The sequence below is a fragment of the Palaemon carinicauda genome, chromosome 9 (genome assembly GCF_036898095.1).
Source record: "Palaemon carinicauda isolate YSFRI2023 chromosome 9, ASM3689809v2, whole genome shotgun sequence".
Lineage (NCBI taxonomy): Eukaryota > Metazoa > Arthropoda > Malacostraca > Decapoda > Palaemonidae > Palaemon > Palaemon carinicauda.
In genome coordinates, this window is record NC_090733.1 from 70,570,824 (window position 1) to 70,592,655 (window position 21,832).

The 21,832-nt window shown below is 41.1% G+C and overlaps 1 protein-coding gene across 1 annotated transcript in view; it reads right to left on the reverse strand.

Annotated features, from left to right (window-relative positions):
* Positions 1–435: 435 nt before the first annotated feature.
* The window catches only part of LOC137646789 (alpha-(1,3)-fucosyltransferase C-like), an 84,127-nt gene continuing 62,730 nt past the window's right edge, over positions 436–21,832 (reverse strand). Inside the window, exon 4 of the mRNA XM_068379876.1 lies at positions 436–3,114. Within this exon, the coding sequence (XP_068235977.1) occupies positions 2,932–3,114 (183 nt within the window). The 3' untranslated portion in view covers positions 436–2,931. The remainder of the gene's footprint in view (positions 3,115–21,832) is intronic.

Below are 21,832 nucleotides of genomic sequence, written 5' to 3' on the forward strand. Positions count from 1 at the left end.
CTCACTAAGGCAATTTGGTTTGAAGCTGCCATCAAATGGGGGTTGTGGCAAGAGGATATAGTTCCACAAGATCATGGAGCACTCTACAATCTTATGAGCATCATCTGATACTTGAGCACGAGCTGTGTCAGCTAATACCTCACCAATTGCAGCCTTGTTTGCAATATATACATGCCTTCCTGATTTATAGGCATGTCAATCTCCTAACTTGTCTAAGATGTGCTCTTTGAACCTGGAAAATGATCAGTAATACTAAGTCTAGTGTGCTATACAATGTTTTCTTATACATATATGATTTTTTATATATCAAATCTATATACAAATTAGTTTGAGTACTAACCTTGTTGGGCTCACATTTGTATCTTTCCATTTAGAGTATCTATGGTTTAACTTTTCTGGTATCTATTCTGTAAATCAATTAATTTGAGTGGTGAAGGTCCATGCTAAATATAAATTAGGAGCTGGGAGAGAACTAGAGGGTCATAAGATGAGCCATTTTTAATATTAGAACTTTCTTCTTTAGCAGCAGCTGTCTTAGCCGAACGGGCAGCATTCTTTAATTCAGTGTAGCAAGACGCATGGTAATAGATATCAGCAGCACAAGTATCTGTGACACATGTTTGCATGCGACCATGTACAGCCTAGTTTTCAGATTCAATGGCATATTTTTCTAAGTTAGCTGCAACATTTTTACTTTCTCCCTGTATTAACGTTTCTGGAGACTCATCAGCTTTTTTGAGACATTTCACACATTGCGACTCATCTCTGTTGTAGCTTGTGTCCAAGCTAGCTCTAGTTTTTTAGGATTGGGCTGTGCTTCTGATTCAAGAAGTTCTGGTAAATTTCTTTTCCTTAGTTCTCTTTGAACTTTCTCTGGGAGTAAAAGGGCTCTACATCTATTATGATGCTTAGCTTTATTCTTGGCTAAAGTATTTGAAATACCTGAGCCATCGTTGATATATTGTTGCTTCAAACCTTTAGGAAGTGGAAGGTCATTATTAATGAAATTCATTACATTTATCTCAGCAGTCAAATAAGCCGACTTGGCATGTATAGGATTTCTACTGTTATTTGGGTCTATCAAATCTTTGGTATCTCCGTCTTAGCATACCCAACATAATGCATAGTTAGTGCCTGTCCGGATTTCAAATGGTTCAAACTCCATGATGTATTCAGCTCTTGTGGTAGTAAATGGTTATAGAAACACAGTAGTCTCCTGAAGTACACACTCAGAAGTTGTAGTTAATGAAATTTTTCTATTTGTACTGAAAAAAGAAGTGGAATAATATACGGACAATCAATCATGTATAGAAACTTGTGTGAATGAGTATTCGAAAGATAGCAATATTATTTTATTGATTTAGGACTCACCTCCTATAATTATTGATGTCCTATTTCTTCAGAGTTGACATGGACTAAATGCTATTTCATAGACACTGCACAGAACAAAAATCACTACTTTACTGACTAAGGTTTAATGTCCTTATGGTGAGCATCATGTGCTAATGTTTCACTACCAGGAACAGCGTTGCCATTTGAAATGAGATTTAGTAGGGATTGGTTTTATAAATGCAGCCTAAAGGTCACATGAACATCTTAGATGGCCCTTAAGGGCTGCTGAAAGTTATTGTGGAGCCTTCAGGTTGCACAAGAAAGGCTTTATTCCCTTTGGAAAGAACTTTAACCTACCAAATCTTATATCAAATGGCAACACTGGTTGCGCTGAATCGCTGTTTAAGCGATGAGGCAATTTGAAAACATATGCATGCATATAATGAAGGTGTGGTCTTAGATGATATAACATTGGCCATATGCAAGTACCAATACAGCTAGATCACTAAGCATAATGAGGGGGGTTTCTGAAAATGGCACTGCTGTGGTCGGTGCTAGGGTCAAAAATCACCTTAACCCTTTACCATGGCTAGCACTGCAAACACATTTACATATAGAAAGGTTCAATGCAGGACATTGTTTATTAGGATTGGCAATGTCCCATGTTGATGGTGTTCACTATCAGGGTATGGGATTTAGTCTGTTCAAATTGAATTAATGCTGAAGGGAATGACTGGCTGAGATGTTATGGGTATGCATAAATTTTTTTTGATAATTTTTATAAGGTCACTCACTTCATTCGCGACAAATATTATTTGAAGAACAACTTAATATTATAGTACTCAGTGAAAGCTTTCTAAAATGGCGCAACATGCCTGGTGAATTTTTTGGTCTATTTTGAAGTTTAATTTGGGCTAAAAGGGATTCCTAGGGGGTATTGGAAGCCACAGAGGTCTTGGTAATTGATTGAATGATTGTTTTTTGTTTTTAGTATCAAATTATTACTCAAGAGTATGCAATTTTATTGCTTGCCCCCCTGTAACAATTTTATTTTTTTCTGATGTCAACCACGGCAACCATCTTGAAATGATCCCAGACCAACCCGAAGATAGTCCCTAAAAATTTGGTCTTGCTTCAAAAGTGATAAAGTATGGTCTTGGGTATAATCATACCAAGTTTCAGAAACTTGTCACTAACTGAACATTTGTAGTGACTTTCAGCATATTCGTGTACCGCTATTAGGAGATCTTGCCAACCAAGATAGTTTATTTTTGCACTACCAAGAAGAAAAAACCTTTATCTTTAATCTCTCCATTTATTGGAAGGTGTTTTTTTTTATCTATAATTGTTATATTAAGATTATCACATGGGGTTTTATCTATTCTAGAAATTTGATCATATATTTATCAGTAATAATTTTGCTTCTTTTCTTAGTTTCTATTTATGTAGTATGACCCTCTTATATGCAATGCATGAAAGAACCAAACGTAACTCATTGTTAAATATTTAACAATTCTATAATTGTTCATCAATATTTGAGGCCATTCATATTCGATGTTAATCCTCCCGACATGTTTAATTAATGATAATCTCTGATACTCAAAAATCTAGTCCTGCCAAACAGTGTGACTTCTCGACGAACCAATCATCGAAATCCTCGTAAAGTTTGTATTCGTAGAAATCCGGGTCGTACAGTCGAGTGCAAAGATGGCACAGCACCATGGCCCCGCCAACTGTCGAGGGTTGGAAATACTTCTTCCATCCCAGGTATTTCCTGTACTCCTGCAGGATAAATGAAAAAAGCAGTAAGTTCAATGTGATGGTATTGAAGGGGAATGAGAATATTTATTCCCTCCTGTGCTCCTGTGAAGAGTCGCGAAATATTTGTTATATCTACTATATGCTCTTTATAGATAAATAAAATATCAGAAGACTTATTTAGTTATTTTCTATGGTTTATTTCTTATGAAATAATAATTCCTATCTGTTGATTCCCATTCATATCTCAAATAATGTTCGTTCATGACTCGCATAATATTCTAAGAGATAATTTGCATTTAGTGACTAGTCCAGGGCCATCCAAATTGTTTAGTTTGAGGGCAACTCTTGAAAAAACAAAAAAGTCCTGTAGGCTACCTGTGTGTATGTATATATGAGTGTACATGTTTATGTATATAAGTGTATATATATACAGTATATATATACATATATATATATATATATATATATATATATATATATATATATACATATATATATATATATATATATATATATATATATATATATATATATATATACATACATACATATATATATATATATATATATATATATATATATATATATATATATATATATATATATATATGTATATATGTATATAACGGATTTTGATCAAAGTGAAAAATCTATTTTTGGGTTAGAGTGCCATGTCGTCCTGATGGAAGGGTTCCTTTAGGTAGCCTACTAAGGGATATTTGCTACAGTGATACTCCCAGAGAAATAAACAGAAGGTCTCCAGGATTCTAACTCCTGGCGCGAGTATCCAATAAAGGATATTGCATAATATCAGGGGATGTATTCTAGATACGACACATGGCAATCTTCACCCCGAATAGATTTAACTCTTTGATATAAGGGGGAAGAGTGGCAAAAGAAGGGGGTGCCGTTCTAGGTACTCGGTGGACCTCTTTCCCTACTACTACCGCGAAGCCATTCCTTTTCTAGTCGTTAAGCAGAAATGCCCGCAGATAAAGTAATTTTGGGAAGGGTCAGCAAAAGGGTGGGTCCATCAGGACGACATGGCACTCTCACCCAAAAATAGATTTTTCACTTTGATCAAAATCCATTTTTTGGGCTCAGGCCATGCTGTCCTGATGGAAGCATACAAGAGAATTGTCTTGAAATTACTATTAGCTGTTGGTTTGTGTATGTGCCTTCCACCTTGAATAAATTTCCTTATCTGGTCTACTAGACCTGTATATGAAATTCCAGAGATCTGTCATATTCACTAAACCTGCAGCTGGTTTAGTGCTTCCTACCCCCAGCAGAGAAAATGTCGATATTGACAATAAGGATTCAAGGTTTGTATTTCTGTTGGAACAAAATGGAAAACTTTGGAGCTTATCTTTTTTACTTACCATGAGAATGTAAGTCTCGTTCCTTCAGATATCATTATTGTGATTTCAAGATATAAGCCGTATACAGGGATTAAGTAAAACTCTTATGTATTTTATCTGTCCATAACTGAGGGAGCAGTAATAAGACGCAAATACGTTTTAAGTATTTTATTATGCAACTAATTTATTAAAAGTAGTTACAACCAAGTATGAATCTGATCCAGCATTACGACACATTAAAGTCCATATTTTCTCGTGTAGAAAAAATATATATAAGTACATTTCGGAATAATGCCACTCAATGGAGATGTGAAACCAAATCTATCTGACATGTTCAGATGTTCGGAAATGCATAAACACTGTGACGCAAACGTTCACCGTCACTGGTGTATTGATCAGATATGCACCTACACAGAACAGTATGTCAACCATAGTTGTGATCTGCACTAGTGGGTAGGTATACCCATGCACCCCCCAATGCACTGTAAAGTCCCAAAACAGTCCACTGTTCATCGCAGCACTAGACGACAGGTTTAATCACACTACCCGCCGCCACCACAAAGTGTTTTATCTCATGTACTTGCTTCGCGTAATGTTTGTAGAAGACCCTGGATGATTTCCACCCAGTGTATGAGCGGAGTTTGTCAAGGTCTATATGTTGAAAGAAGTTCAAGGAAGAAGCAACTTTCCTTGGATCGTGACCCGCGGGTGTACTGTCAGGATCCGCTCTGCGAATAAAATAGGTGAGCTTTGCTCTCAGTTGTCTTAAGGATAGGTTTGATCGTGAGGTTTCACCTCTGAAGAGCTGTCCTTCCTTGAAGTTTAAAGTTCTTCGAAGATAGACCTTAAGACACTCTACTGGGCACAAAAAAAATCATAAGATGTAGGTTGCTGGTTCTCGAGGATGAAGCGTAGACAGTCGACTTCTGGACCAGTTGAGATAGTATTGGATTCGGCAGAGAAAACAGCTTCAGTTTCAGCTCTAGGACTAGAAGGAACCAATGGCTTTTGGGCCACTTGGGGGCTACTACTGCTGCTGTAAAGTCCCAAAAACAGTCCACTGTTCATCGGAGCACTAGACGACGGATTTTATGACACTACCCACCGCCACCACAAAGTGTTTTATTTCATGTACTTGCTTCGCATAATGTTTGTAAAAGACCCTGAATGATCTCCACCCAGTGTATGAGCGGAGTCTTTCAAAGTCCATATGTTGAAAGAAGTTCAACGAAGAAACGAAGAGGCAACTTTCCTCAGATCGTGACCTGCGGGTGTGCTGTCAGGATTCGCTCTGCGAATAAAGTAGGTGAGCTTTGCTCTCAGTTGTCTGAAGGATAGGTATGATCGTGAGGTTTCACCTCTGAAGAACTGTCCTTCATTGAGGTTTAAGGTTCTTCGAAGATGGACCTTAAGACACTCTACTGGGCACAGAGAGGCATCTTTCTTCAATGGGCAGATTCTCCAAGGACCCAACCTCTTGGTAGGTAGCTTGTTCTTGGCAAGAAAGGCAGGATCAGGAAAAAGGTTTAGTTCTCCTGGTCTAGGAACTAAATATGGCCTTTGTTTCTGGATAAGGCCACTATATCACTAACTCTAGCCCCTGAGGCTATTGCAAACAGAAAAATGACTTTCTGTGTTAAATCCTTTTGAGTACAATCCTCATTGTCTAGGTTCAAAGCATTGTGCAAGACTTTGTCCAAAGACCACGTGATGGGCTTTGGTGAGGTTGTTGGCTTGAGTCTAGCCCATGTTTTCAGGATCTTATTAAAAATTTCACCAGAGAGGTCCACCTCAAAAGCATACAGAAGTGGTCTAGCCAGGGCCGATTTACAAGAGGTAATTGTAGTAGCGGCCAGGCCTTGTTCATATTGGTGTATGAAGAATGTAAGACAGAAATTGATCGATATCTCTGTCGGTTTCCTTGTTTTCACAAAGGACACCCATTTCTTTCATGATGATTTGTACTGTCTCCTAGTCGAACTTGACTTGTACTCCTCGATGAAGTCAACTTTATCCTTCGAGATTCCAAACTTTTTGTTCGCTGCTTGGGCGAGAAAATCATGAGATGTAGGTTGCTGGTTCTCGAGGATGAAGCGTAGACAGTCGACTTCTGGACCAGTTGAGATAGTACTGGATTCAGCAGAGGAAACAGCTTCAGTTTCAGCTCTAGGACTAGAGGGAACCAATTGCTTTTGGGCCACTTGGGGGCCACTACTTCTGCTGTCCTTCTGAAGGATCTTAGCTTGTCGAGGACTCTTAGCAGGAGATTGGTTGATGGAAACTGTAAATGCGATTCCACCTGTTCCAGTTGAGGGACATGGCATCCATCGCTTCTGCTTGAGGGTCCATGTAAGGGGCTACGTAACGAGGTAGTTTCTTGTTGTCGCTTGTTGTGAAGAGGTCGATCTGCAGTTCCGAGGACTTTTTCCGAAATGAAGGAGAATGAGTCTGCGTCTAGAGACCATTCTCTCTCTGGGCTTTTGCCTGGATAGAGCGTCCGCCATCACATTGCGGAACCCTTATAGGTGAACTGCTGATAGGTGCCATCCCTTCCTCCTTGCCAGGTAAAAGATGGCTAACATCACATGGTTGATGTGGGGGGATCTGGAGCCTTGTCGATTTAGACACTTTACTATCACTTTGTTGTCCAGGACCAATCTGATGTGGATTGATCTGCGAGGGAATAGTTTCTTCAACGTCAGGAAAACTGCCATAGCTTCCAAAATGTTGATATGAAAGGTTTTGAACTGGTGCGACCATTTCCCTTGCACTTTTTTGTCATGAGAGTGGTTTTCCCATCCGTGTGTATCACCACTGAAGGTTGTGGTAGTTGCAGGGGAATTATCCAAGCTAGGCTTTTGGCTGTTGACCACGGCCTTAACTGCATGCGCAACAAGGTTGGGGTCAACCTTAGTTGATCTCTTCAAGCGTTTGATGCGTGTTTCCTCCAGACTCCTAATGCATCTTTCAGACGTGTTTTTAGCACAGGGCCTGTCACTGCTGCAAACTGGAGAGAGCCCAGTACTCTTTCCTGTTGGCGTTTTGAAATCCTCTTGTGACGGATTAGTCCCCTGACAGATCCCGCTATTTCTCTCCTCTTCTTGGATGGAATGGAGAGGTGGTGTGACTTTAAGTTCCTAGCCACTGGAACTGTTGAGCTGGAGAGAGACGAGACTTCTTGCGATTGATCTTGAAGCCCAGGTGCTCCAGGAACTGGATCACCTTGTTGGCTGCTTGCAGATAAGTAGTCTTTGATGCTGCCCATACCAACCAATCGTCTAGATATGCTACCACTTGAACTCCTTCGGTGCATAGCTGTTGGATGATTGTGTCTGCTAGCTTCGTGAATATCCTTGGGGCTGTGTTCAGTCCGAAAGGTATTGCTCTGAAGACAAACTTCTTCTATAGTTTGAATCCTAGGTAGGAGGAGAAGGGGCGACTCATCGGAAGATGCCATTAAGCACATGCTAGGTCTATTGAGACCGTGTACGCTCCTTTTGGCAGAAGGGTCCTTATGTGTTGCAGAGTAAGCATCCGGAACTTGTTGAGTGGAGACAAGTCTAGAATGACTCTGAGTTTTTCTGAGTCTTTTCTGGGAGCACAAAACAGCCTTCCCTGGAACTTGATGGATCTCGCTTTCCTTATTACCTTCTTGCTCAAGAGTTCTGAGGTATATTCTTCCAAAAAGGGGGTGGAGTGTTGGAAGAATTCTGGAAAATGGGGTGGAGTTCTGCTCCATTTCCACCAGAGTCCATTCATGATTAGGCTGTGGGACCAGGGATCGAAGGTCCAGCGATCCCGAAAGTGATGCAATCTGCCCCCTACCTGGAACCACTTATTGCTTGGGGGGTCCTGCGGATTTGTTTCCGTGACCACGTCCTCCTCGGCCCCAAGAGAAGTTACCTCCTGGGGAACTTCTCTTTGGGCCTTTTCCTTTCTGACTGGGGCAAAAGGAAGTTGTCTGCCTCTCAAAGGTAGGGTTAAAGGCTAGTGACTGGGCTACCAGTTGTTGAGGGACCATCGTGGTCATGGTCATGGCTGGGAGTTGTGCAGGTCTACGTGGTCTCCTTGCCTGAGGATGCTGACGGCATAGGTTGGTATGCCGTCACGGCGAACTGAGGGTCTTCTGTTGCATTTGATACGGATCCTTCTTCCTCTGCTCATGGATGGTCCACGTCTTCTTTAGGGCTACCTTGCAGTAGGTCCTGTTCAGTGTCAGTGGACATTTCTGACATCTCCTCTTGGTGGATGTCCATGCCTTCCAGTGCCTTATTAATGTCCAAGTCGATCTTCAGTTGTACGAAGGGGGGACTGGACCTGTTCCTGGGGCACCACCGCACTCGCCAGGGCCTTGGGGAACAATAGGCACCTTAGGGCGTCATTGGGTAAGTACGGTCCTGGAGAGTTCTTCTGGAACCCTCTTACCCATTTGCGAAGGGTGTCCCTCGCTGTATCCCTAGTCTCTATGGTAACTAGGGGGGTTTCGTCGAAGCCGTTGGCCAGCAGGATTGAGCAGGTGGGGCAACCCTTTGGGTTCCAATACCTTAGGACTCCTGACACGATGCAGCAGGGGGCATGAATCCTGCACTTTGTGTGACTACAAAAGTCTTTCCCTTTTTGATTGCAGAACAAAGCTGCGCACTTCTCCATCGGCTCCTCCTGTAAAGGAAAAGGCCAAATGAGTATTCATATTTTTTATCTCAATGATATAAAATTGCACAGTTTATTAATAACAGTAGTATTCACTATTGTTTATTGTAGCTTAGGATAGTAAGCTTGAAAGGAAGTAGAAAAGACACATATCTGCATTTCCTCTCCCAGGCCATTGCTGAGACCTCCATCAGTATTAATATTCAGTTTCCCTGATAGGGAGGATACAAGGTAGAAAAAACTCCAGGAACTAGAGTTAGAGTTAGTAACTTTCTTATACTAACATTATTCACTTGTCGTATATATTAATACCGATCGGGTATTTTAATTCCCTGATGATCGAGGAAAACCATCTGGGTGTTGAGGGAGTATTCAGCCTGTCTGTGATAGGAAACACAGAGTATGTTAGAAAACATGTGTACTACTGTATAGTTGTATACAGTAGTTTTGCCGGCGGCATTGCCGGTGTTAGGTTAGTACCTGGCGGTACTAACTGATAGAGAGAGAAAAAGGTTAAAGGAAGTAGAGTTTCCTATTATTATGAATAAACATGACAGTTGGAAGCGTAGGAGGACTATCAGATTGCCTTCTGTCTCCTTGTCAGAATGAAAGTTCCAATGGAAGGGGAAAGAATCTATCAGATTCTGGCTTCCACCCATCCACAAAAGGCCTGTCGCCGGCAATGAAGTCGGCGGAAATGAATGTGGATGGCAGCTGAGGACTTTCCAAAGTATGTTAGGTTTCCCACTGGCTGCCATGAGGAGCCGTCTCAATCTTCCCCCCCCCCCAATATTACTCACTTCCTGTAAAGGAAGGGAGTAATGGGGGAAGGTGGCAGAAACAGCTGAACTAACTGCTACCGGCAAGGTACCAGCCGGTAACGCAGTCACCCTAGGAAGCCGGGTTGACTGTCAGGATACCAGTGGAAGAATCTTGTGATGGCATGACGTCACTAAAGGACAGAGGGTGAAGGGTTGAGTTCATTGATATCAGAGGTGGCGGTAGGTATGCTGCCTTCCCCAAACAATGAACTGAGGAAGCATAGCTTCCTGTGCTGACGACATTGTCGACAGCAAAATAAGGGCACCCTGAGTTAGTCCCTATCTAAATCAAAGCTGGAGGCAGTAAGAACTTTGTTCTACTCGACGGTGATGAAGAGAGACAGTGGCTGCCGCCTATAATGGCGGCGACACTCGGGGAGGGAGGAAGGGTTTAGCTTCTCTCTGAGAGAGAATAAATACCGTAACTTATCTATAGATTCTAGAGAAAGTAAACTCTCATACGAATCAAGAAGGAACAATAGGGTGAGGCTAAACATGGGGAATTACTTTACTAACATATACATGAGCAATAGTAGCCAAGCTCTGGTAGTTGGTACCACCGGGGTTCCCGCCGTATACGATAAGTAAAGCCACATAATAGGAAGAGGAATAATTTTCATGTATGCAATAACACAGCTTGCATAATTTGCCTAACTAGCTAATATTATAGCTTAATACCGGGAAGCGTTGCCCTACTGATTAAATAAAATGCGTATGTAATGGACGACTGCAGTCGTAAAATGGTTGCCTCCGGTCTCGGCAACGCTAACTCAAATACACTTAAATTATTGAAATTTAACTGTGAAAAGGGAGACTAAAATTATACTCAGGAAAGAATTAATACCCAACTTTCCAGAAAATGAAAATGCTGGAGATTGCATGATAATATTCCAAAAACTAGTAACAAAACACCGGGCTAATGTGGAGCACAACACGCTTAGCAGGCTACTAGAAAAGGAGTGGAGTTGCGGTAGTAGTAGGGAAGGAGGTCCACCGGGTACCTAGAACGGCACCCCCTTCTTTTGCCACTCTTCCCCCTTACATCAAAGAGTTAAATCTATTCGTGGTGAAGATTGCTATGTGTCGTATCTAGAATACGTCTCCTGATATTATGCGATATCTTTTATTGGATACTCGCGCCAGGAGTTAGAATCCTGGAGACCTTCGGTTTAATTCTTTGGGAGTATCACTGTAGCAAATATCCCTTAGAAGGCTACCTAAAGGAACCTTCCATCAGGACAACATGGCACTCTCACCCAAAATAGATTTTTCACTTTGCTCAAAATCCGTTATTTAGACAGAGTTCATAAGACTTCCTAATAAAATACGTGAAAAAAAGATTAACTCTTGAAAATAATGTAAATTCACATAAACTAACTTGAATGAAAAGTACAATTACACCTACGACGAAAATCTTACGTAATTTACATACAAATACTTAAACCTACAAGAGAGGAGCTCACCTTATGAGTTGGCTATATACCTCTTAGATACACAGATGAAATACATGAATAAAATATTTACTCTACACTAGACCAGCTTCAGCTTCATATATATGTATATATATATATATATATATATATATATATATATATATATATATATATATATATATATATATATACATATATGTATATATATGCATATATATATATATATGTATATATATACATATATATATATGTATACATATATATATATATATATATATATATATATATATATATATATATATATATATATATATATATATATGTATATATATATATATATATATATATATATATATATATACATATATATATATATATATATATATATATATATATATATATATATATATATATATATATGTGTGTGTGTGTGTGTGTGTGTGTGTGTTTGTGTATATATATATATATATATATATATATATATATATATATATATATATATATATATATATATATATATATATATATATATATATATGTATATATATATATAAATATATATATATATATATATATATATATATATATATATATATATATATATATATATATATATATATATATATATATATATACTTGGGCTCAGCCATGTCGTCCTGATGGAAGATTCCTTTAGGTAGCTTTCTAAGGGATATTTGACTACAGTGATACTCCCAGAGAATTAACCACAGGTTTCCAGAATTCTAATTCCTGGCACGAGTATCCTTAATATAACTTTTAAGGATATCGCATAATACCAGGGGATGTATTTCTTGATACGACACATGGCAATCTTCACCCCGAATAGAGTTTTCGCTTTGAGGGGGAAGAGTGGTGAATTTAAAGGGGAGCCGTTATCAAGATTACCCGGTGGATCCCCTCCTCGTACTACTACGGCATAACTATTCCTTTAATAGTAGCCAATTAAGCATGGTGTTCTCCCACGTTGCTCTCGGTTTGGTTACTGTTTTCAAGGAATATTACTATGCAATCTCCAGCATCTTCATCCTCTGGAAAGTTGAGTATTTAATATTTCTTGTGTATAAAATTCTGGCTCCCTTCTCACAGTTAAATTAGCATAATTTAGGTGTGTTAAGCGTAGCAGAGCCAGCACCGGAGGAGGCCATTTTGGGACAGCTGTCGTACGCCATAAATGCTTTATTTAGTTAGTAGTACGACGTTCCCGGTATTTAGCGATAAAGAAATTCTAGCTATTTAACCAAAATTATACTAGTGAAGATAAGATTTACACATGTAATATTTCTTCTTCTGATAAAACGTTTTGATCGTATACGATAGGGCCTCGGTGGTACTAGCGTAGCCGAGATCCCGACTCGAGTTAGGCTAGCTTAACGCGTTTTAGTATACTTTAGTTACATTATCCCTGTTTAACCTCGTTTTATTAATTCGGTCGGAGATATAAATATCTCCTAGAATTACTATCATAATTCGATACTCTTCCCTTTTAGAGAAATGAGGATAAACCCTTCTTCTCCCCTGAGTGCCCCAGCCCCGGCGACAACCCTATCTTTCGTCATTGCCATTGAGTAGTGTACTCCGGCTTGGCTGAGATAGTGTTTTCTGTCGATCCTCTTTGCCGACGAGTATCCCGGCTTTGAAATATGACAGTAACTCAGGGTATTCTGTCTTGTTGCCGGCAATGCTACCGATAGGGGATTAGTCATTCCCCTGCCGGTTACACCGTTGCTGACATAGGAAGCCTGGCTTCCCTAGTCCTCAACCAAAAGTGGATAGCACAACTGCCACCACCTTTCTCCCTTGTGGACTAGAAGACATGTCTTATATCCGGCAATGTCTCAGGGTAGGGAATCGTTATTCCTCTGCCACCCAAGACGGTGACGGCATAGGAAACCATGTTTCCTAGATTTGCAGCCGAAAGTAGGAGGCATACTTGCCGCCTTCTTTCTTTGTAAAATATAAGACCCTTTCCTCTCCCCTTCTGTCCTTCAGTGACGATCTAGCCGTCACGATCCCTTTGGCCGGGGGCCAGTATCGTACAATTCCCCCGCTTGCCGGGCTGAATGCGTTACTGGCCGGGCTCCTACAAAGGCGGTTAGGTTGCCGCTTCGACCATCTCCCTAACAGAAGCAATGCTCCGGGAAAGGTTGAGCCGGCCCTGACGGCTGCCGGTGGGAGACCCATTACAACTTTGAGTATTCTTCAGTCCTTCCTTGGACTGCCATCCACAAATCCTGTAACCGGCAGTGCAGCCGGCAACAGAAATTGTGGCTGGATGGAAGCTAGAATCAATATATTCTCTCTCCTTCTATTTGAATCCTCATTCTGTAAAGAAGGCAATAGAGACAGTATTCCCTACAACCCTATTATTGTACTAAACTATAATAATACGATAGTCCTTCTCTCCATTCTTTCTCTCTCTCTCGGCTAGTGCCACCAGGTACTAGCCTAGCCCGGTAGCATACCGTCAGAACTACAGTATAAGATAATACAGTAGCCAGTATTCCTGCAGTATAACAATACAGCAGTTAGAAAACTACAGTATATAATAATACAGTAGTATGAATCTCCAACGTACTCTGTGTATCCTTTCACAGTCCATTGTTGAGACCGCTTAACAAATGTTGAGGTGAAGCATTCCTTCAACATTCTTATGTATCCTAGATCATCGGAACACCAATAATTACCCTGCAGTACTAATATTTTACTTGTGGTGGAGTTAGTGTTAGTATACACTGACTTCAGCTCTACGTACTAGAGCTATTCCACATGTATTTTCCCTGATAAGGAAATTAAAAATATTCATATTGGGGGAGGTCACAGCAATTGCCTGGACAGGAAACACAGATATGTGTCTTTCCTATTTCATTTCTAGCTTACTATCCTAAGCTATATTAATAATAGTAATGATTACTATTTAATGCATGTGAATATATTTATGAGTGTGATAAATTATCCCATACTCATTTTACTCTTTCTTTCCTTACAGGAGGAGCCTAAGGTGAAGTGGTGCAGTCATGTACTGCAACCACAAAAGCTGGGACTTTTGTGGCCACGAGATGTGCAGGTCTCATGCCCCCTGCTCCATCACATCTGAAACTCTGAGGTATTGGGATCCGAAGGGTTGCACTGTCTGCTCGGCCTTGATGACCGTTGGTTTATGGTGATCCCCAGACGATGGAGTCAAGGGATACTGCGAGGGAAACGCTTCAAAGGTGTGTAAGAGGGTTCCAGAAGAACCCTCTGGGACCTTACCTGCCAAACTATGCTATGAGAAGCCTTTGTGCCTCAGGCTCATGTCAAGCCTCCCTTCATACAATTGATGATAGAGGCTGACATCAACAAGGCTCTCGAAGGCATGGACATCCATCAAGAACAGATGTCAGAAGTGTCCTCAAACACCGAAAAGGATCTTCTACAAGAAAATCCTGATGAAGAGGTGGCTTAGCCACCCGAGGAGGAAGAAGGATCTGTATCGACAATGACGGAAGGCCCTCAGTTTTCGGTGACAGCATATCAACCTGTGCCATCAACCTCTTCGGCCCCAACTCCTCAATCGGACCCACTGGTAACCAAGGGCGAGACACTCATGGCACAGCTGCAGCTAATGATGGAAACGATGCGCAAGGAACAGCAAGAGATGAGGAGGGAAGTCAGAGAAGCGCAATGCTCGGCCGCTTTCAGTGGCGCTCACAAGCGTGTCAGAGTCTCTGACTTACCTCAATACTCCGAAACCAACCCCTGGAGGTATGCGGAGTTTATGCCCATGATGAATGGGAACTTTACATCTCTGAGAAGATGGGGGCCAAACCCCTCGAAGATCTCTAATTCTGGCTGAACATTTCGGCTTACCCAGAATGCTTCGTGAGATTGTGGGATGAACCAGCATATCGAGAGGAGACGGAACCCAAGGATGTCTTGATCTTTGATCATGACAAGGCACAGGCTCTCTTGACGAATAACCTGAAGAAAGCCGGCTATACAAATACGAAGGTTTCTGCTTTGAGCAAGAGGCACCCTACCTTTCTTGCTCCTTCCTCCAGAGCTTTTCCCTTTTCGGCCAAAGCTCTCAACTGCGTGCTAAAAGCAGTTGACGCGGGCAAACCATGCCCTATGCTAGAGGAATGCAAACTATGTCTCTAGCTCTGCCTACCTGCGAGAAGGATTGGAACAAGGTTTATCTAACCTTCTCAATCTCAAAACTGGATCCAGAGGTAGCAGAACCTTCCAAAGTTGTTGGAACATCTTATAAGAAGGGAGCAGGAGACAAAAGAGAGACTTGCCACCTCTTTGTCTCTCCAGAACTGTATGGAGATGTGTGCAGGCCTCTCGAGCACACCAGATATATACATGGACCTAGCCAAGATGCACATGGCTACCCTGGTGAAAGACGTGTACGCTTTTGTAAAGGCCAACAAGGAGGGCGTGTAGAGAGTACGCGTTTGCCAATGCAACGGTCAAACACGAGCCCAGGAAGTTGATTACTTCATGTATCTGGGGCAAGGACCTCTTTCCAAAAGAAGCAGTCCAAGAGGTAGTTGCTAAAGCTGCCACGGAGAATAGGAACCTTCTCCAAAAGTGGGGCATGTCTTTCAAGAGGAAATCATCCTCTGACGCTGGTCCCCAACCCAAGAACAGGAAGACGAAGAAGACACGCGTACCTCATAGGCCTGCACAGCATCCTACGGTTACCATGACCACAGTGCCCCAAATGGTTGTCCAGCCGCAAACCACCTTCCAAATGGTGCCCCAGCAGTTGGTAGCTCAGTCACCAGCCTTTAACCCAGGCTTTGAGAGGCACATCATTACCTTTCGCCCTAAAGGTAGAGGATTGAGAAGAGGCTCCTCAAGAAACCCCTCAAGGGGTAGAGGAGGACGTGGTCATGGTAACAAACCATCTGGATCATTTCAACAATGAGATGCTCCAGGTAGGAGGAAGACTTTTCTACTTCCGGGATCATTGGACCTTCGATCCCTGGGCTCACAGCCTAATCAAGAATGGACTCTGGTGGAAATGGAACAAAAATCCACCCCTTTTCCTCAATTCTTCCAACCCCCCACCCCCTTATTTGAAGAATATACCTTAGAACTATTAAACAAACAGGTAATAAGGAAAACAAAGTCCAATAAATTGAGGGAAGGCTATTTTGTTTTCCCAAGAAAGACTCGGACAAACTTAGAGCCCTTCTAGACTTGTCTCCACTCAACAAGTTCATCGAGAACAACTAGTTCCGGATGTTAACCCTACAAGACATAAGGACCCTGTTACCAAAAGGGGCATACACGGTCTCAATAAACCTAGCAGATGCTTATTGGCACCTACCAGTCAGCCGCCCCCTCTCCTCCTACCTAGGATTCAAACTACAGAAGACAAATTATGTCTTCACATCCATGCCATTTGGACTAAACATAGCCCCAAGGATATTCACAAAACTTGCGGACACGGTCGTCCAACAGCTACGCTTAGAAGGCATTCAGGTAGCAGCATACCTTGACGACTGGCTGGTATGGGCAGCATCCAAGACAGCTTGTTTGCAGGCAGCCACGAAGGTGATCCAGTTCCTGGATCATCTGGGCTTCAAGATCAACTACAAGAAGTCTCGCCTCTCTCCATCTCAAGAGTTTCAGTGGTTAGGAATCCATTGGAACTTGCAGTCACACCACCTCTCCATTCTACCGAAGAAGAGGAGAGAGATTGCGGGTTCTGTCAAGAGACTACTGAAATCCAACAAGATTTCAAGACGCCAACAGGAAAGAGTACTGGGCTCTCTCCAGTTCGCAGCAGTAACAGACCCTGTGCTGAAAGCACAACTGAAGGCTACGTCAGGAGTCTGGAGAAGATACGCATCAAACGCTCGAAGAGATTAACAGAGATCTACACTGATCTTACTGCGATCGCTTCTAAGGACGTGGTCAAAGGTCAAGAGCCTAACAAGAACAATTCCCTTACAACCACCTCAACCTTCAGTGGTCATCCACACAGATGCCTCACCGGAATGATGGGGAGGCCATTCCCATCAAAGGAAAGTACAAGGGAACTCGTCGCACCAGTTCAAGACATTTCACATCAACATTCTGGAAGCCAATGCAGTCTTCCTAACGTTGAAGAAACTATCCCCTCACAGATCAGCCCACATTAGGCTGGTCTTGGATAGCAAAGTAATAGTGAAATGTCTGAACCGACAAGGCTCGAGATCGCCCTACATCAATCACGTGATGCTGGCCATCTTTCGATTAGCAAGGAAGAAAAGATGGCACTTATCAGCAGTTCACCTGCAAGGTTTCCACAATGTGACGGTGGAGGCTCTATCCAGGCAAAAACCGATAGAGACAGAATGGTCCTTTGATGCAGACTCATTCTCCTTCATCTTGGAAATAGTCCTGGAACTGCAGATCGACCTCTTCGCAACGAGCGACAACAAGAAACTACCTCGATATGTGGCCCTATACGAGGACCCTCGGGCAGAAGCGACGGACGCCATGTCCCTCGATTGGAACAGATGGAACCATATCTATCTGCTCCCACCAACAAATCTCCTGCTGAAGATCCTCAACAAGCTGAGATCCTTCAGGGGAACGGCAGCAGTAGTGGCCCCCAAATGGCCCAAGAGCAATTGGTTACCTCTAGTGATAGAACTGAAATTAAAGCTGTTTCCTCTACTGAATCCAGTTCTATCCCAACTGGTTCAGAAGTCAAGTGTCTACGCTTCATCATTGAGAACCTAAAACCTACATCTCATGATTTTCTCGCCTTAGCAGCCAAGAATAGGTTCGGGATCTCAAAAGACAACATCGACTTTATAGAAGAGTATAAGTCAAAGTCAACCAGAAGACAATATGGATCGTCTTGGAAGAAGTGGGTCTCCTTTGTCAAGGCAAACAGACCAGCAGAAATCTCGATACTTTTACCTTTCCTTCTTCATCCACCTTCATGAACAAGGCCTGGCTTCCACCACAATAACTACGTGTAAGTCAGCTTTGACTAGACCTCTTCTTTACGCCTTCCAGGTGGAGCTGTCAAACGAAATGAAAGCATGCACTAGACTCAAACCACCAACCCCTCCAAAGCTCATATCATGGTCCCTGGACAAAGTCTTGCTTTGCTTCGAACTTGAACAACGAAGTTTGTACCCTAAAGGATCTAACATAGAAAGTGATATTCTTGTTCGTTATAGCCTCAGAGACTAGAGTTAGTGAAATAGTGGCCCTATCTAGAAATGAGGGCCATATTCAGTTCACAGAAGAGTTAGAACTGAATCTCTTTCCCGATCCTACCTTTCTCGCCAAAAATGACCTGCCCACCAAAAGGTGGGGTCCTTGGAGAATCTGCCCTCTGAAGGGAGATGTTTCTCTATGTTTAGTATAGTGTCTTAATGTCTATCTTCGAAGAACTTCAGACTTCAAGGAGGGACAGCTCATCCTAGGCGAGACCTCAGGATCAAACTTATCCCTTAAACAACTGAGGGCGAAACTCATCTACTTTATTCGCAGAGCGGATCCTGACAGCACACCCGCAGGTCACGATCCTAGAAAAGTTGCTTCCTCGTTGAATTTCTTTCAACATATGGACTTTGATAGACTCCGCTCATATACTGGATGGATATCTTTTAGAGTCTTCTATAAACATTACGCAAAGCAAGTGCATGAAATAAAACACTTTGTGGTGGCGGCAGGTAGTGTTATAAAACCTGTCATCTAGTGCTGCGATGAACAGTGAACTGTTTGGGACTTAACAGTAGACTAGGTGAACAGGTATTAGCATCTTTGGGTGTAATACCCGTTAATGAAAATCATTATAGTGATTCTTGAACTGTTCTATACAGGTGTAGAATCTAACCAATAACACCAGTGCCGTGTGAACCTTCATACACAGTGTTGAAACATCTCCAACATCTAAGTGAAATCAATCAAATAATTTCAGAATATTGAGTGGCACCTATAATTAATCCATATCATATGCATTTCTTCCCCTACAGGTTAAAAATATATATACCCGAAGATGTTGAATTATCCAAGGATTTTATTTATGATACATTCGTTGTTGTATTTTTTATATTTGTCTATACAAATAAAGTACATGTAAATGTATCTGCGTCTTATTCGCCTTGCATGAAATCGAATAAATGATTGAGAGCCTTTTATTTTTCATGAAAATAAAATACTTGACAGTATAACTTCTGTAAGAACAACCTGGTAATGTCAAAAGAGTCCACTTTGATCCTACGAAATACAAACCTTGACGCCTTTTAGTCGGTATAGACAATTTCCTTGCAGGGGGCAGGAAGCCCCAAGTTAGTTCCAAACTTAGTGGATATGACAAATAACGGTAATGTCATATATATTAGGTCTGGGAGACCATATAAGGAACTGAGTCAAAGTAATGACACTTATACAAACCCACAGATATAGTACTTTCAAGTAATTCTCTGATAAACTTCCATCAGGACGACATGGCTGAGCCCAAAATATGGATTTTTAGCAAAGTGAAAAATCTATTTTTGGGTGATATGGCCATGTCGTCCGGATGGACCCTCTCTCCTTTTTAAAAGGAGTATACAACTATGTAACAAGTCCCCACCCGAAACTACTCTATCCATGCTTAATTGCAACAAGTAATAGTTACGCCGTAGTAGCACGGGGAGGGGATCCAGCGGGTAACCTTGATAACGGCTCCCTTTCAAATTCACCACTCTTCCCCGTCAAAGTGAAAACTCTATTGGAGGTGATGATTGCCATGTGTCATATCAAGAAATACATCCCCTGATATTATGCGATTTCCTTAAAAGTTATATTAAGGATACTCGCGTCAGGAATTAGAATTCTGGAAACCTGTAGTTAATTCTCTGGGAGTATCACTGTAGCCAAATATCCCATAGAAAGCTACCTAAAGGAACCTTTCATCAGGACGACATGGCCATATCACCCAAAAATAGATTTTTCGCTTTGCTCAAAATCTGTTATATAAATATATATATATATATATATATATATATATATATATATATATATATATATATATATATATATATATATATATATATATATATATACATACATATATATATATATATATATATATACATTATGACTAGCGAATTATGTAAATTCCCGAGCTCTCTTACTCGCCTGTTATATATTACATAATCTGATATACAAGAGAAATACCTCCAAGCTCTGAGAATAATAAATATGAACACGAAGTATCTAAAAGGTCTCTTTACTTTATGTTATTTATTTTGTACTGTAATACTACTGTATATGAGCTTCGGGTAGTAAGAGTAATGTTGCACTGTATTGCATTGAAAGAACATGTTTGGACATACAGAATAAGTGTAGCAGCGTATGTTATGAAGGATTTAATCATTAATTAATTGTCCTAGAGTTAGGATGAGATTCTTCTCACTTCTGTAATGCAGTAGGATCTAATTATTTGTCAAGAAAGATGCAAACATCTTTTTTGGGCTCAGGCTATGTCGTCCTGATGGAAGCTCCTTCATTAGTAGCTTCCTAAGTATATTTGAGTACAGTGATATATCCCAGAGAATTTACCAAAAGAATCCAGAATTCTAACTCCTGGAGCGAATATCCTTTGAAATTTAAAAAGGGATATCGCGTAATATCAGAGGACGTATTCTTGACACGTCTCATAGCTATCTACACCCCCAATAGCGTTTCCGCTTCGAAGGGGAAAAAGTGGCAAGAATATAGGAGAGTCGTTAAAGAGGCGATGCTCTTGACACTCCTACTGGACTGTAAATAGTGCGCCGAATCGCCACCGCGAGGCGCCACCAAGCCATTCTTTCACTTGTAGCTTTGCTGACCGGTGTTTATCCTGTGTTATCTCTCGCTATTTTGGAAGTATTTCGTCGCTATGATGTCTTCACCAGCCTCACCAGCTTCTGGAAAGTTAAGTAATATCTTTGAATTGTGTAAATGTAAGCTCTTGCCAGTTTTGCTCTTCGATTGAGATCGTAATTAACGTAACAAGAGCTGTTGCCAGCCGGATGGCGTCATGGAAACACTCGTTCTTTTTGTTCATTTAGTTAGCAAGAACGATTTCCCGGCATTATTCGCTTTAATAACTTCAGCTATTTAGTTATTTAGCTAGGGATTTTTATATTATATCATTGTTTTCATGAATTTGGCTATTTATGATCGAGCCTCACGAGTGCTAGGCTTCCTAGCCTAGGCACCTACACACTTCTTGCATGATATAACCTTCCTGGTAAAGTTTTATTGAAGCTCAGGCAATATTTTATACAATTGAGATATTACTGCATAACATTTTCCTCTTCCAAAATAGTATACAAGAGAGTTTCGGTGAACGATTCTCTATGCTCCTAGACTTGATAGCCTAGGGGCTTTAGTATACTTTCTTACATGTCCCTTATTGCTTTTGTATTGTCTTTTAAGAGGAGAATGACACCTCCTGTACCTTTTAAGTCGATACTATCTC